This window comes from Polyodon spathula, chromosome 5 (genome assembly GCF_017654505.1).
Source record: "Polyodon spathula isolate WHYD16114869_AA chromosome 5, ASM1765450v1, whole genome shotgun sequence".
Classification (NCBI taxonomy): domain Eukaryota; kingdom Metazoa; phylum Chordata; class Actinopteri; order Acipenseriformes; family Polyodontidae; genus Polyodon; species Polyodon spathula.
Window position 1 is genome coordinate 35,367,943 of NC_054538.1, and position 15,126 is coordinate 35,383,068.

General features: G+C 36.8%; 1 protein-coding gene across 2 annotated transcripts in view; it reads left to right on the plus strand.

The window, feature by feature from the left end:
* The first annotated feature begins 830 nt into the window (after positions 1-830).
* Positions 831-15,126, plus strand: part of nhsl1b (NHS-like 1b) — a 116,365-nt gene continuing 102,069 nt past the window's right edge. For both annotated transcript variants that reach the window (XM_041250476.1, XM_041250477.1), the window contains exon 1: positions 831-1,397. In XM_041250476.1, coding sequence (XP_041106410.1) covers positions 1,052-1,397 — 346 coding nt within the window. In that variant the 5' untranslated portion in view covers positions 831-1,051. The remainder of the gene's footprint in view (positions 1,398-15,126) is intronic.

Here is a 15,126-nt window from a genome sequence, read left to right on the forward strand (position 1 = left end):
AAAGCATAAAATTATTTCCTGGTAAATTTATGGAGTCCATTGAAAGGACAATAATGTCCAGTTGTCAGGGTTAATGTACCATAACATTTTTAAATAAACACAACTTAAAAATGGGTTGTACTGATATTATTACATTGAAAGGGCATGTGCATGCAAGAGTGTACACTTACCTCATGTCATTACCTAGTTTCTCTACTTCTATATTATTAAACAGTTACTGCAATGTGATGATAATATAAAGCATGTGTCTCGTTTAGATTCATTACTGCATTCAGACAGCTGCTTTTGTTTTCCTAATGGCCTTAGCTACTACCAAAATAACCCCACTGTACTTTTTAATGTTAGTGGTGGTGTTGTTGCTGTTATTGAATTTCCCTTTCAATGTTTACCCTTTTACATTTTGCTCAGTAATTCTGCAGTTTACAGTGCTATAAATGTACCTTGCTTTACCATGATTAATCATAAGTTTAATAATGTTTCGTCTGATGCAACAACAACCCCACTACTACTAGTACTAATAAAACCACTACATCTCCACGTAAATACTAAAAAAAATACATCCCAATACGATATTTTCATTCTTATTATCATTTATTTCAAACCCTATGTATTTAACATGTTTTACAGTTACTCAGCTGACTAATTTTTTTCTTCAGTCACCCTGCAACTCCCGCTTCAGTTTAAACTCGTTGGAACTGTAGGTAATTTATCCGCGTTTTCTTCATGGAGAAAATTCCTTGCGCGCAGCTGAGTGATAGAGCTCCACCTCCGCAGTCTCAGGTGTTAGTGTGTGTTCCAGGCTTTCCATCTCACTCGCAGCACTAGTCTCAGTAGTTTGGGTTTGAGACTCTTTCCTGACTGCAGAGTTTGGCAGACTTTCTTTTACACAACACTAAATGCTACATTTTGCATCCTTTTTTATTAGATTTTTTTTTTAAAAGCCATGGAGGGACCTACTGTGTTTATATTACAATCTGCATAAACCTGTGCAACTTGCACTTACAATTGGACTGCATTTCACATTTATTACGTTTCATAAAGTTTCTGGAAAATGCCTTTTCATCAGAGGACAGTGGAACCCCAGCGGGTAAGCAGGTTGAACGAGGAGGACTACAGGGTAATAATAGTAGGTGATCGCGGTGAGGGTGACAAAGTGCTTGTGGATCGAGTTAAAGTTAAGAAAAAACTAATGTTTACAACTTTGGAGGAGGTTTGCTGTAACACTTTGACCAATGTCTTGCGACAGCTCTCTGATTTGTCGCGACATGCCAGCAATATTTTTCTGGAGATTGAGAGAGAAACCGGATTTGTACGGGAGAAATCAAACCGAATACAGAACCGCCTGGAAATTTTACAAAGTACAGTCTACAAGACTGACAAGAAGAAAATCAGAATCCGTAAGCTGCATTTTTATTTATTTATTTATTGCACTGATTTTGATCTCCATAAACATTTCTCTTGTTTCTGTTAGGGAAATTACTCCAATATTTTCTGAACACGTTTGTTTTTACATTTACTGTGTGTTGGTTTTGCTGTAACTGTATTTGTTGCTCGTTTGTCCTGATAGTGGTGTTTGCGTTTTGCTTGAATTGTCTAACAAATATTTAATGAAAGCAGAACACCACGGATGCTGTGCTATTAGCTGTGTTTGATTACTTTATGTTTTGATAAACTTTTGACATGAAGCACTTAAAATGAAGCACTTCGTAACTGTTTAGTATCCTTAAATTAAGGTGTCAGTGCTACTGTGCAATTTTTAAGTTGATTGGCAACCTGGGTCTGCGTTGATTTGGTAGATCGCACGGTGCCTTCTGCAGGCAAATTGCGTTTTACTTGTAAAGGCGCTGCTGTCCTAGCGAGTGCTGTATGTTAATGCTGTTTCTTTAAGGCTCTCTGAGACCCGTCAAACTTGATAGATCTTCAATCCTTCATTGACCATCTGTGTGACATAACAGCTTGAGGGCAGCTTGTCCGAAACTTTGTTTTTTTTCACACACTGGCTTTATTTGAAGCCAGCCCTGTTCAACATAACATTTAGATACTGCAGTCAGCCAACTGAAAAGCTCCCTCAATAGATGTGATACATGGCAATTACGTTAGTATTGAACATTTTGTAATGCAAACATGCTTTCTAAAATCTACATTCCCCCACTGTATGCGTATGTCTTTGTATTGTAGAAAACGAACTGTATTTCATTGTCAGGTAATATGTTTACAGAAGAACACTATATTGTTTTATGTTTGTAGTTTGTTATTAAATATTGGGTAATGAAAAATAGTGGTTTGGCTTTCCCCAACCTGTTAAGGCACTGGGGTGTTAAATCTTGTCAGAAGCCTCAACATTCACAGAATTTATGTAAAGTATACCAACAGTATACACTGCCCAATTACTCTAGGATTGTTGTGTTCCCGAGGGCTGCCAATATTGTAAGGGTCATGGTGCAAACCTGACAGCATTCCCAAAAGTGTGGAGAAACCAGTTATATCAGCAAAACAATCAACATGTGCTGTAGTCTACCTTGCAATGTGGTATAAGTCTTGAGTTGAGTATAGCCCTGACTGACAACTTAAGGATGGAAAGAAGTTCCACTTTTGCTTTGTGTACAGTGACATGTTCTTTCTTTGAGAATGTTTTGTGAAAGGAGGAGTGAGGGAGTTGGAAGGATTGCAGAACTTCTGTTTGTGTCTGAGGCACAGCTAATATCAGACTGTTGCTTTTTGCAGCTTTACAGGGGAACAGCAGGCACACAGCCTTGATTAATCACCTCAGGGCAAGGACTAACTAGCAGGTGACTGACTGGCAAACTTACAGATCCTGTACATGATCTGAAAATATCTCTGTGTTGCAAACCATCTGTACAACACTGATGTCTTCTTACTCATTGGCCTGCTATTTGTTAAACACTTAAACCTAGTGTCTTGTTTTAACATATGCAGAATTAAGCAGTTTATACATAATTAAAGGGGGTTTAATATTGTTTTCTGTAAATGGGTTCGATTTCAGAATTTAAGCTCAGTTTTCCAAAACTGACACCATGATTATATACTGTTCTCTAAATTTATGGGACAAGTATGAGTAATCTCTACCTACCAATTTGTTTCAAAGTAAAAATTGTTTGTGAAGCAAACTTTACATGTTTTGTAGCACATGTTACAATTGGTATCGGTGGCATTTACTTGTTCTGTCTCTTAGTATGCAAATTATTGGCCAGTGGTAATGTTTGTTAGATCACAAATATAAGTGGTGAATTAACTATTTATTTGGTGTATATGTGAGGTATAAAAACACGAGACAATCCTCTTTATTTTTAGTAAGGCTGATTTAAAAAAAAAAGATTTTAGAACATGCAATGCCAGAAGTGGCTAACTGCAACTGTTGATCACTTGTTGGAAATTACAGTGTAGTGTTCATAAGGAATTACAACATGCCAACATACCACACAAGGCCAACAGTATGTAACAAAATCTATTCCTAATATTTTAGTGATAGCCCCTCCAAGCGTCATGTTGGCATTTGACTAGCAAAATAAGCTAGTACAGCGGGGTTATGTAAAGTTCATAAATAGTCTCACAATTAAGATATAAGGGAATGTTCAGTATGGGTATACTCAGGAAAAGTCAAAGGCAAAATCAGAAAATACTAGTATCATGTTTTTCTTTTTTACATACAGATTATAGGTTTGAATGACAATTGCTCAATCTATTACTGTATATGCTGGTCAAAACTCGAGTATCATGCTGTGTAAAAATCCGGTAAATAAAAACAAAATAATAACATTTATATTTGTGGAATTTGACAATTATCTAACAAATATGTAGATTTTAACCTAATTTTGTACAGCTGTATGTTTGAACCTGCTGACAAAAAGTACTGAAGTGGGGCTCGTGACCCGAAGACGTAAAGTAAATATCTATAGGCAGGTGGTTTGTGGTGCGTGAATTTAATGTTTTGATAAGGCATATCAGACTTCCTATTTTGGTTGATTTAAGAAGTGTTTTTCAGCTATAGACAGAAAAAACCCTGTAAACTAATTTAGATGGCATTTCAGCCTTGAGAGTGCAATAAAATGAAATAATCACAGATTGGGTGAATTCATTATGCATGATTGTCTTCTAATAAAGTGTTAGGCAACAAGTGGATTGCCTGTGTACTTTGGAGGTGTGCTCCTAGCAATTGTCATGCATTGTACTAAAACTTGCAGTTCCGCATACTAAGGTTTTGATGCATAGTGCATGGACTTAAATATTATAACTGTTTCTTTTAATACAAGCAAAGCAGTCTCGCTTGATAGATACAGTGCCTAGAAAAAGTTTGTGAACTCCATAGGATTTTCACATATTTCAAACCTAAAATGTTATTAGATCAATCTAAGTCCTAATAATAGATAAAGATAACCTGATTAAACAAACACATGATACTTTTTCAACATATATTTATCCACAAATGATTCAGAGCAGCAATGACTTCAACTAAGCGTTTCCTGTAACTTGGTCAGTCTCTCATCGGTTTTGAGGAACTTTGGCCCATTTCTTCTTACAGAACTGCTTCAACTTGCTGACATTTGAGGGCTTCCTTGCATGTACAGCTCGCTTCAGGTCCTGCCATGGTTTATGTCCGGACTTTGACTAGGCCATTCTAAAACACGGAATTTCTTTTTCTGCAGCCATTCTTTTGTAGGTCTGCTTGTATGTTTAGGATCATTGTCTTGCTGGATACTGACTTTTGTTTCAGCTTCAGCTCACGGACGGATGGCATGACATTCTCCTCTAGAATCTTCTGATACAATGCAGAATTCATGGTTCTGTCAATGATGGCAAGCTGTCCAGGTCTTGAGGCACAAAGCAGCCCCAAACCATCACACTCCCACCACCATCCTTGACGGTTGGGATGAGGTTCTTCTGTTCGAACGCAGTGCTTGGTTTTCGCCAAACATAACGTTTCTCATTGAGGCCAAAAAGTTCTACCTTAGACTCATCTCTCCAGAGAACATTGTTCCAGAAGTCTTGTGGATCATCTGTGTGCTCTTTGGCGAACTTAAGACGGGCAGCAATGTTCTTTTTAGAGAGCAGTGGTTTCCTCCTGGCTATCCTTCCATGAACACCATTCATGCTCAGTTTTTTTCTGATAGTTGAGTCATGAACACTCACATTAGCTAAGGCGAGAGTGGCCTGCAGATCCTTGGATGTTACTCTGGGGTTCTTTGTGACTTCCTTGATGATTTTCCGGTTTGTTCTTGGAGAGATTTTGGAAGGACGACCGCTCCTGGGTAGAGTGACGGTGATCTTGAACTTTCTCCATTTGTAGACTGTCTGACAGTGGATTGGTGGAGCCCCAAATCCTTAGAAATTGTTTGGGAACCCTTTCTAGACTGATGAGCAGCGTTCCCTCTAAGGTTAAAATGTGTGCATTTTTTGAAGTAACTGGCAACAACCTTTGCACTCAGTTTACTAACTTTCGCATGTTATTATCATAACTATCAACCTCAATCGAGACTCCAGCTTCTGAGGTAAACCTATTATTTTGAGACCATTCTTACAACGCATTAACATAAGCATATTTTTTGTCTGTCTTGCAGCTGATTATCTGATTTCCCTCTGTAGAAATGAACGTCACATTAGTGCAAAGCTCGCTCGGTCACCAGCGCGAATCTACAGGGTGGGCGACGCAGACATCTGGCGATTCTGTCTCTACAGAGTGCTGCTTATGAACTTTACAGTTTTTAATTTGTCGTATAATTGAATGCTAAAATAAGTGAAGCACAATCTTCTGGCTTTATTTAGAAGTGTAAATACTCCAGTAAACATAAATAAAAATGACAGTACACTTTTAAAAAAACGACCATTTCATAACGTTTTGAAACTGGTAAAAATGTAATCAGCACATTAGTCGAAAATACACATTTAAGTGCATAGTAATTGAAGAAGACGTACCATGTCCATTTTTTTGCAAGTTTATTCATCATGTGACTTCAAAGACTCCATGTCTCTGCTGAAACTCAACATGGTGGCTGCACCAACGAAGAAAAAAAAACAATGTTTCAGTAAGACAGAGCTAAAAGAAATCTGATTATCTATATGAAGATGGTGCGATAGTATACTTAGTTTTGCTGTAATTTGTGTGATCATGTACGAGTCAATACCATTAGATATGATAATGCCATTCGTAAACACGTAGAGAATAAGAAAGCAAATAAGACGGCAACAATGGCAAAGCACTGCATTCTTCTATGCTGAAAAAGTAAGACCTAAGGTACTGCGATCAAGTTTTCCCAAAGTAAGCTAAATTAACTGCATATTTAATTATTGTTTAGTTTATTTCTTTCCACGCTACCTACCTTTTTTAATGAAGTTATAATTAGTAATTTTAAACCATGGCCATTTCTTAATTGAATTATATGCTCTCTGTTTTTCTAGCTATACAATCCTTAAAGGAAATTGATCACTTTACTGTGTAAAGGATGTAGTCACTACACTACACACTGTTGGTTTCATAAAGTCATTCTGTCTGGAGACATGACTCTCTTTAAATATTGCAAATAACACTGCAGAATTTGGAAAGAAACAATTGAGAGGATTAATTGTGTTTACATTAAAAGGGGAGCTATTTAAATTACAATCGGGTAATATATAGCAGTGAACCTGTTTTAGAGCAGCGAGTCAGTTAACATGCCTTTATCAGTGTTTCATTTATCCTGGTTATTATAATGCCAATAAAACGCTAAACTTTGTGGAATGTTGTGCATAGGATTCCTTTCACATGACATTGCTGGACTGTTGCTAAACTGTTTCATATTTTTTATTGTTATTGTAAATGACAGCAATAAGCTAAACAGGTCTTTTCAAAACATCTTTATTTGTAGACTGAACTACAGTGTCAGTGGAAGACTGTAAATGTGCCTCTCACAACTGTGCTGGACATTTGGTTTTCTGAACTGTTGTAAAATAATTCTTAGGTTTTTCTGCTTATTTAATGCCAGCAATGAGCCAAGTGATGTCTGTAAACGTAATGACAGGTTTGAAGTGTCTTCAGGTGCTTTACTTATAATTACAGCAACAAGAGTCTAATTGAAAAAAAAAAAAAGAATTGTGGTAATATTTATTAAATGTACTTATTTTAACAAGCAACCTTAAATTTATTTTCAAATTCCATATTTAATTTTTAATACATTGATAAAAAGTGGGAACTAATGGAATTGGCAATTTTTGAAAAACAGAATTTGGTATTCCCAAGAATGGAACAATTAGTAGTCCTAAAGATAGTTACAATTGAAGGCAGTGCCAGTGTTTTATGCAGTAGTATAAAGTAATTTTACACAGGCCACCAGTTAAGCATGCAGTCTGTATCGCAAAATTGTTGAGGTACTTGTGTTGGAATATTGTTTCAAAATTGTATAATACAACAAAATATATTAAAAGGGTTAATGTATAGCCAAAGGTTTCTCTTTCTAAAAAGCTTAGAGGGAACGCTGCTGATGAGCATCAATAACTTGTTTTTCTGTGGTCCTCGGAGATTTCTTTTGATCGTGGCATGACCTGTTTCCACACACCTGTATGGTGAAGACCAAACTCACAAAGTTTCTGATCTTTATATAGGATGAGGCCTCCCAGACTCACCCCTGAAGATCTACCTAATTATTTAAACACCTGACTCTAATTATCCCCTTAATTGAGCTGATAGAACCAGGGATTCACTCACCTTTTCACAAACCCTGAATTGCTCATTGTTTGTCTAATTCATAGATTGTCATCATTTTGTTTCAAAAGACATGGAATTGGTTAATATAAACACTATTGGATATTTAAGAAAAGATTTTTGGTTTTGATTCAAGAAGGCTATCATGGTAAAACTATGGAATTTCCATAATTGTCATTGGGGTCCACAAACCTTTTCTCGGCACTGTAGTAGGGAAGCATTTCAGCGGTCAAATCAAAAATACATTTTGCTGATTTTATTCCAATATTGTCGATTTAGCTTTGACTTTTTTTTAATTAAGCTGGTTTGGATAATACATTAAAACTATCTTCTCAACGTAAATATGTTGGTATTAGTGGACAGGGACAGCTGCAAGCGTGAGTCACAAATACACAAACTCTCTTATCATGTAATAATATACCATTGTAAACTTGAAAAGAGAATGAGTTGATCAGTAGCTCTTTTTGACCCTTTCTGTCTGTAGTATAGGTTTAATGTCAGTGTCTGGCCATATGGAAGGGAGTTAAAACAGACCCAAGGCCTTTAAACACAAATGCTGTGCATCTGTTGTAACATGAATTGATTTTCTGTGCATTAAATGAGAAGTGTGCAGATTGATATGGGGATCAGCTGGTAGGGAATGATGGATATTCAATAACAGAAAAGAAGAAATAAGCCACAAGACATAGTAACAGAATATTTGAGTAGGTACCAGATTATATGAGTTTTGAAAATCATTAGCAAATTGTCTCCAGAACTTTTATTGTGGTAACTTATTAGTTTCCAAATTGTTTAGGCTGTAATAAAAAACAAAAATAATACCAAAAAACTAAAACAAAAAAAGGTACTGTGTGCACCTTGTATATATTGTTAAACTTGTAAACTGCGTAAAAACAAGTGTTTTTGGCTGGTCAATGACTTAGCGGTCCAGTGGGTTAGTTAAGAGTGAAGAAAAGTTTACTTAGCACTCCAATGGGAGTTAGGTTTATTTTGGTTGTTTTTGTTTATTTGTGTTAATAAAAGTGCACTAAACTTAGTTCCGATGCCTGGGTCACCTATTTTAAAGGGTGCAAATGAACATTGTCCAAAGCTTATTGTTACAAAAAACCAATGTAAAGTCACTTAACAGGGTGTTGGGCCAGTACGGCCTGTATGCACCATGGCATCGAGTCTACCAGCCCCTGGAATTCTGCAGCAAGGGTGCGGCACCATTATTCCATGAGAAAGTCAATCAACTGATGCCTGGTTGATGGAGGTGGAAAATGCTGACTCAGATGTCATTCCAGAATATCCCATAAATGCTCGATTGGGCAGATCTGGTGACTGAGAAGGCCATGACATATGGATAACGTCAGTGTCATGCTCATCAAACCATTGGGCGATCTGTGGATGGTGGCATTGTCATCCTGGAAGACAACCCCCCCCCCGGCAGGAAAGAAATGCTGCAGCACGGTGTGAAGATGATCACTCAGTACCATTAAGTAGAAATTAACCTTGCCTTATAAGGATTTGGGAGACACCTTCCTATTTTAAAGATCAGAAACTTTGTGAGTTTGGTCTTCACCATGCAGGTGTGTGGAAACACGTCATGCCACGACCAAAAGAAATCTCTGAGGACCTCAGAAAAAACAGTTATTGATGCTCATCAGTCTAGAAATGGTTACAAAACAATTTCTAAGGATTTGGGGCTCCACCAGTCCACTGTCAGACAGTCTACAAATGGAGAATGTTCAAGACCACAGTCACTCTACCCAGGAGCGGTCATGCTACCAAAATCTCTCCAAGAACAAATTGGAAAATCATCAAGGAAGTCCCAAAGAACCCCAGAGCAACATCCAAGGATCTGAAGCCCGCTCTCGCCTTGGCTAATGTGAGTTTTCATGACTCAACTATCATAAAAAGACTGAAAAGAATGGTGTTCATGGAAGGATAGCCAGAAGGAAACCACTGCTCTCTAAAAAGAACATTGCTGCCCATCTGAATTTCGCCAAAGAGCACATAGATGATCCACAAGACTTCTTGAACAAAGTTTTTTGGACCAACCGTTACAGCAAACAACCATTTTTTAAGGATGGCATTGATGATTATCCTTAACCTTCCTCACAACTTCCTTCCTAATAGTTTTTTGCTTATTGTGAAACACTGCTGATCCAGGATGGGATTTATTGTACACTATGAGTGAACACTTCATATATTCTCCAAATCCTGGCCTACACCAGCCTTTGCATAACAGATGGGGTCTGGCAGCTCAGCAGGACCCATAGAGAACTCTCTCTCTTTCTCGCTCCCTGAGCTTTATTATTAACACCTTTTGTTTCTGACAGACCAGAGAGAAAGATGAAGGGGGGTAGGCGCTGTGATGCCTCAGCTCCTGACAATAATGACACTCTCAATTAGGTGGATGGAATCACATAGAGTGCAAACTGATCTTGAATGATGTGTTATTGCAGCTGGGCATGTAGGCGGTGAAAGTCTATTTTTTCTCTTAGAATCAGAAAAACTAAAAGCAATGAGAATGCCAACATACAGTACTTGATTAACAGTGCTTTCTGAAATGAAGCTGTATTAGGGTGTTTCTGCTAAACACTTCTCACTATCCGTTTCCTGTCAAGTTTGAACTTTGGGGTTCGTCAGGAATTAATATTAGAAATAGAACATGATAATACCGTTTTGTTTTTTTTTATTATTTTTTTCACACTACTTTAACCTGTTACTCTAGTTTCTAAAGTTTTTACCAGGTTAATATTTAATGAAGAATACATTTATCTTTTGTTTTCCAAGTTGTTTTACATGCAAAATGTGTTACTAAATTCTAATAATATACCATTGCACACAAAACAAAACAAGTGGGACAGATGTATGCAGGCCTTGACTTTCCAGGTGCTGAGTTTAATGTAAGCAGAGTCAGAGCAGGAACAGGCTTAAATAGTAGCACGTTTGTCCTCTATTGTTTTTGGATTGCAGTGAAATCTCTGGGTACTGAAATCAGTGAGAGTCAGGCACAGTCTTTTCTCTGAACTACAAGTCCTAAATCTGAAAAGGTTTTGATTACTGTATTAGTGTGTGGGGTGCTCTTTGGTAACATACTTTTTGTTTATCAGGACTTGGTTAGTATGCTTCTTCACTTGCCTTGGGATGTGTGCATTTGGCTTCTGTTGACTTGGGTCATTTTCTGTGTTTCTTAGTGAAGATTTTAGAACTGTTGTTATTGAAGGCAACAATTAGTAACAGCAAGTAATTTGACATGTGGTTCCCTTCGCATAAAAGTGTAATGTAGTCTCTAGCTGTGAGACTTCTGTGTTAGTATACTGTGGGAGTCTGCAGTAGGAGAGAGGATGGGACAATGTTGCGCATGCTCCTAGTTCCCACAGGACATTTACTGTAGCAGCCCTGTCTTCCAAGTCATCTGGGAAGTGCCAAAACAGAGCCTAAAATGAGTGGACAAATACAACTCTTTTTAAACCGGTGCTTCCCATCAACTTCAGGGACAAATCTAGGAGAAGACACTCCCAGGATAAGTGCATCACTCTTTTTCTTTCCGACTGTAATGCTACTGGTTTCCTCTTTACTACCTTGACCTTTCCAGCTCAACAGGCTTCTTTAGCTTTTCACAACCTTGCAGACTCGCTGCTAGTCTTCATAAGCTACAGTATAGCACCCAACAAACTAAACTGTCAATTTTAGATTTTTAAAGTAGTTACTGACTGCAAACTTTCTTTGTGCGATTATATTTTATTTGCTCATAAACCTGTATAAATTTCAATAACAATAAACCGGAGTTATTGTACTTAAAAGTTTGATGCCTTTTTGTTAGCTTTCTATGTCATTTAAAATCTGTGCTGGAAATGTACCCTAGCAAACTCCAGTATGATGTCATATGATATCATAATTTCCTGATAACTCTGTCTAATGAATCACAGAGTTAAGAGCCAGACATCCATTTAAAGGAGTGCCATTGGGATGAGATTTTAAGTTCCCTTGAAGAATTTTTGCTGATATAACAAGATTCGTAGCTCTTTAGTTACACATGGTGTGTCTTTCATAACTTCGAAGCAAACAAACTAACAGGCTAGTGCTCGGCACTTGCCTGCTGAAAACAAACAAATTGCTTTAAGGTAGATTTTCCTTTAGGCTTTGTTTATTTAAAAGGAGTGAAACAGCTAAATTACCATCCTAGCAATTAACAGCTTATGTTAAGAGTGTTTCACAACCTTCTACTTTACACTCTAAAACAAGGTTAATGTCTGACAGTAAAAGAAAAACAAAACATTAAAAAATATTAAGGTATTCATACTGTATAGCCAAGGGCTTGTTGCAGCAATGTTACGGGTTTGGGTTTCTTCTGGATTAAGTTAACTCCAGGATAAATAATTTAATAGCTTGTGTCACGTACTGAAAGGTAAAAAATTGGACGTGTGCCTTTTTGATTAGTTTTCTTTCCTATACTACTAGAGCAGTCAGCCTTTGTGAGACCTATTTATAAGGCTTCTACTTGGCTCAGACTTTGCTATTTGTACACTTACAAATAAAGCCTAAGCATCATATACATTAAACAGGTAGAAAGTCATAGTGTAAAATATATATTCAAGTGTCATTATGGAAATAGATAAAAGATAAGAGGTACCTAATAATAATTACTGCCTTGCAAGCCCTATTATTTAAATTGCAGACAAGAAGACCTATTTATATTGTTTAGTAAGAACATAAGAAAGTTTACAAATGAGAGGAGTCCATTGAGCCCATCTTGCTCATTTGGTTGTTAGTAGCTTATTGATCATCAAGCAGCTTCTTGAAGGATCCCAGGGTGTCAGCTTCAGCAACATTACTGGGGCCATTACTTGCAATTCCTTGTTGCTAATTAACAGCATATCATTGATTTATAGTTACAGCCAGCAGTGCCACTATAGAGCATGAGAAGCTTACTGCAACATGCTGAATTAACATTAAAAAGCTGAAGCTGCAAGCTACTTTTTGCTTATTTGTGGGTAGGGCTGAAACGGAATACATACTTTCACTTTTGTAACTGTCAGATATGGAATGGGCATGTTAATCTTGAATTGGGGAAGGGGCATAATCCATGCTCAGTGTGACTTCACAGTACCTGTAGAATGCCATCTTCATTATTTAAACAGGTTGAAGCAGATATATTTGGCTGTACCTTATTACCACCCGCGGGGGTGTACTGTGCAGAATCTCTTGCGGTAGGAATACATTGAAATAATTCTTATATTATCATTAATTAAATTGCACTCGTTGAGTACCTGGTCATGTGGACTTCTCAGTTTTATTAAAACATGCATTGGCATTTGCCATGGGCTGACATTCTTCATGCTGCAGGTGTGCTGTAAGAGAGTTGTGGTAACCTTTTTCTTTCATGTTCATGCTGCTGATACACCTGACCTTTTTTTTTTTTTTTTTTTTTTAAACCCGATAATTGTGAAAGTCAATGGTAGTTGTAATTTACAGACCTTTATGTTAAACCTTATTTGTTTCATGATTTTTCACGAATTACAAGTGTTTTTATATATATATATATTTATATATATTTATATATATATATATATATAATATTATATATATATATATATATATATTATATTATACACTAGTGTTTTTGCTTTTTGGCAAGTAGACTAAACCATTTAATGAGATTTAAGGAAGGAAAATAACCAACTTACTCTGTTAACCCACCTGAAATTGCACTGTAAGTGCAGACCTGCAAATTATGAGTCTACTGTAAAGACAAACCCTTAATGATCTCTTGCTTTGTAAAAAGTTTTTGCTTTAGCCTCACAAGTTTAGCATTTATGTTGAAAATGATCTTTAAAACTAATTTCATATCTCCCCTTATTGCCATACTGAAGAGCAGTCAGCACAGTGATTTGGCCTAATGCTTGTAATTGTTCTCTATATCCCTCCTGAGCTCTTTTTTTATCTCCATCTATTTTCCTGGTTTTCTTTTGCAGGTCCTACTTCTGCCTCATCCCAATCACAAGTTATCAAAGGACAACTCAGGGAAGATGGGTCACAAAATGACCTTTGGGAAACAAACCCCCTATTTTAGAGATGCATCAGGCTGCTGAAGCTATTTGGTCGGTCAACTTTAATTACCAAAAAAAGGTTAAAAAAAGCAGCAATTTCTAAAACACAAACTAGCTTTTAAAGCATGACCTTAAATAATGTATTTAGATCCCTCCAGTGTTTAAAATTATATATTTGTCTTTGACAACCAAAGTTAATCTTACAATGGGGCTGATTTGAAAATAAATTATTTGATAGGATTTTAACTTAATAATGTGTGCTGCCCTCCCACAGACTCTGGTGCCTCCTTGGCTCTGTATCTTCGTAGCTGGTGGTAGAGACGTTCCTCTCATCCTGTATGACAATTCTATTATCTTCTTCATACTTCTGTGCTTCCACACCAGCCTCAAAGCTGCTGGCTTTAAAACCGACACATCACAGAATAAAAAACAGAAACATCAGGTTTGACAGCTTGAAGCACCTTGTGTGTGTTTTTCAAAGGGCTTGATTCAGTATTGCCTTTTAAGCTTCTCTTAAACCAGTTGGAAATGCCTAATAGGCATCTCCAAATTCATTAAAAAACCAGAAGGTTTTTTTCACCAAGTACTATGTGTTCCATGTAGTATAATCTGAATCAATTGTGATGTGAATACGTAAAAGTGCTTTATTTGTACATTTTATTAACTTAACTAGGTGACTAAGATCAGAGCAGAGCACACTGTCCAGATTTAAAGTGTCTCTGCAATGGTTTATACTCCCAAGTTTTTTTTTTTTTTTTTTTCCCTCCCTTAGAACAAGCTGTCTGTTTAGCAAAAAATGAATAATTAAATAGTGCACTTAATGGAGTCTTAAACTTCTTGGGAGTCTTGCTTCGTTCCTGTTTTTTGATGAGGAACATGCAAAAACACATCCGGCTTAAACAAAATCAAGGCATGTCGCCAATTCGGGGACAAATCATCCATTCTTTCTGTCTCAGCATCCTGCCAACACTTCTCACTGGGGAAAGTGAAAAGCCTGACTGAGATCCCAATGCTTTCAGTAAATTTACTCCCTGACATCAAGAAGGCTGTTTGAAAACGATTGCTCGTTTCAGTCTACTCCACTTTTTACATGCTTAAAAAAACAAGTTTGTAGGCATAAATGTAAATCTTTTAATGTACTGTAACATGAACTTAAATATTTATTTCAAAGTACACTAGATTCAGTAAATGAATATACCTTTATGATTTGCAACCTACTGGTCAGATTTCTAAACATGAGACCCCACACAGATCACATAAATTTACCACATTCAGGACATGTAAGCATTGTGTATAGATTGAATAAAACTCCTACAGTATTGAAGTTTCAGATGTGTTCAGTATTACACTTACAATGGCTTGTCCCATCCCATCTCTTGAACTTGCTGTAAA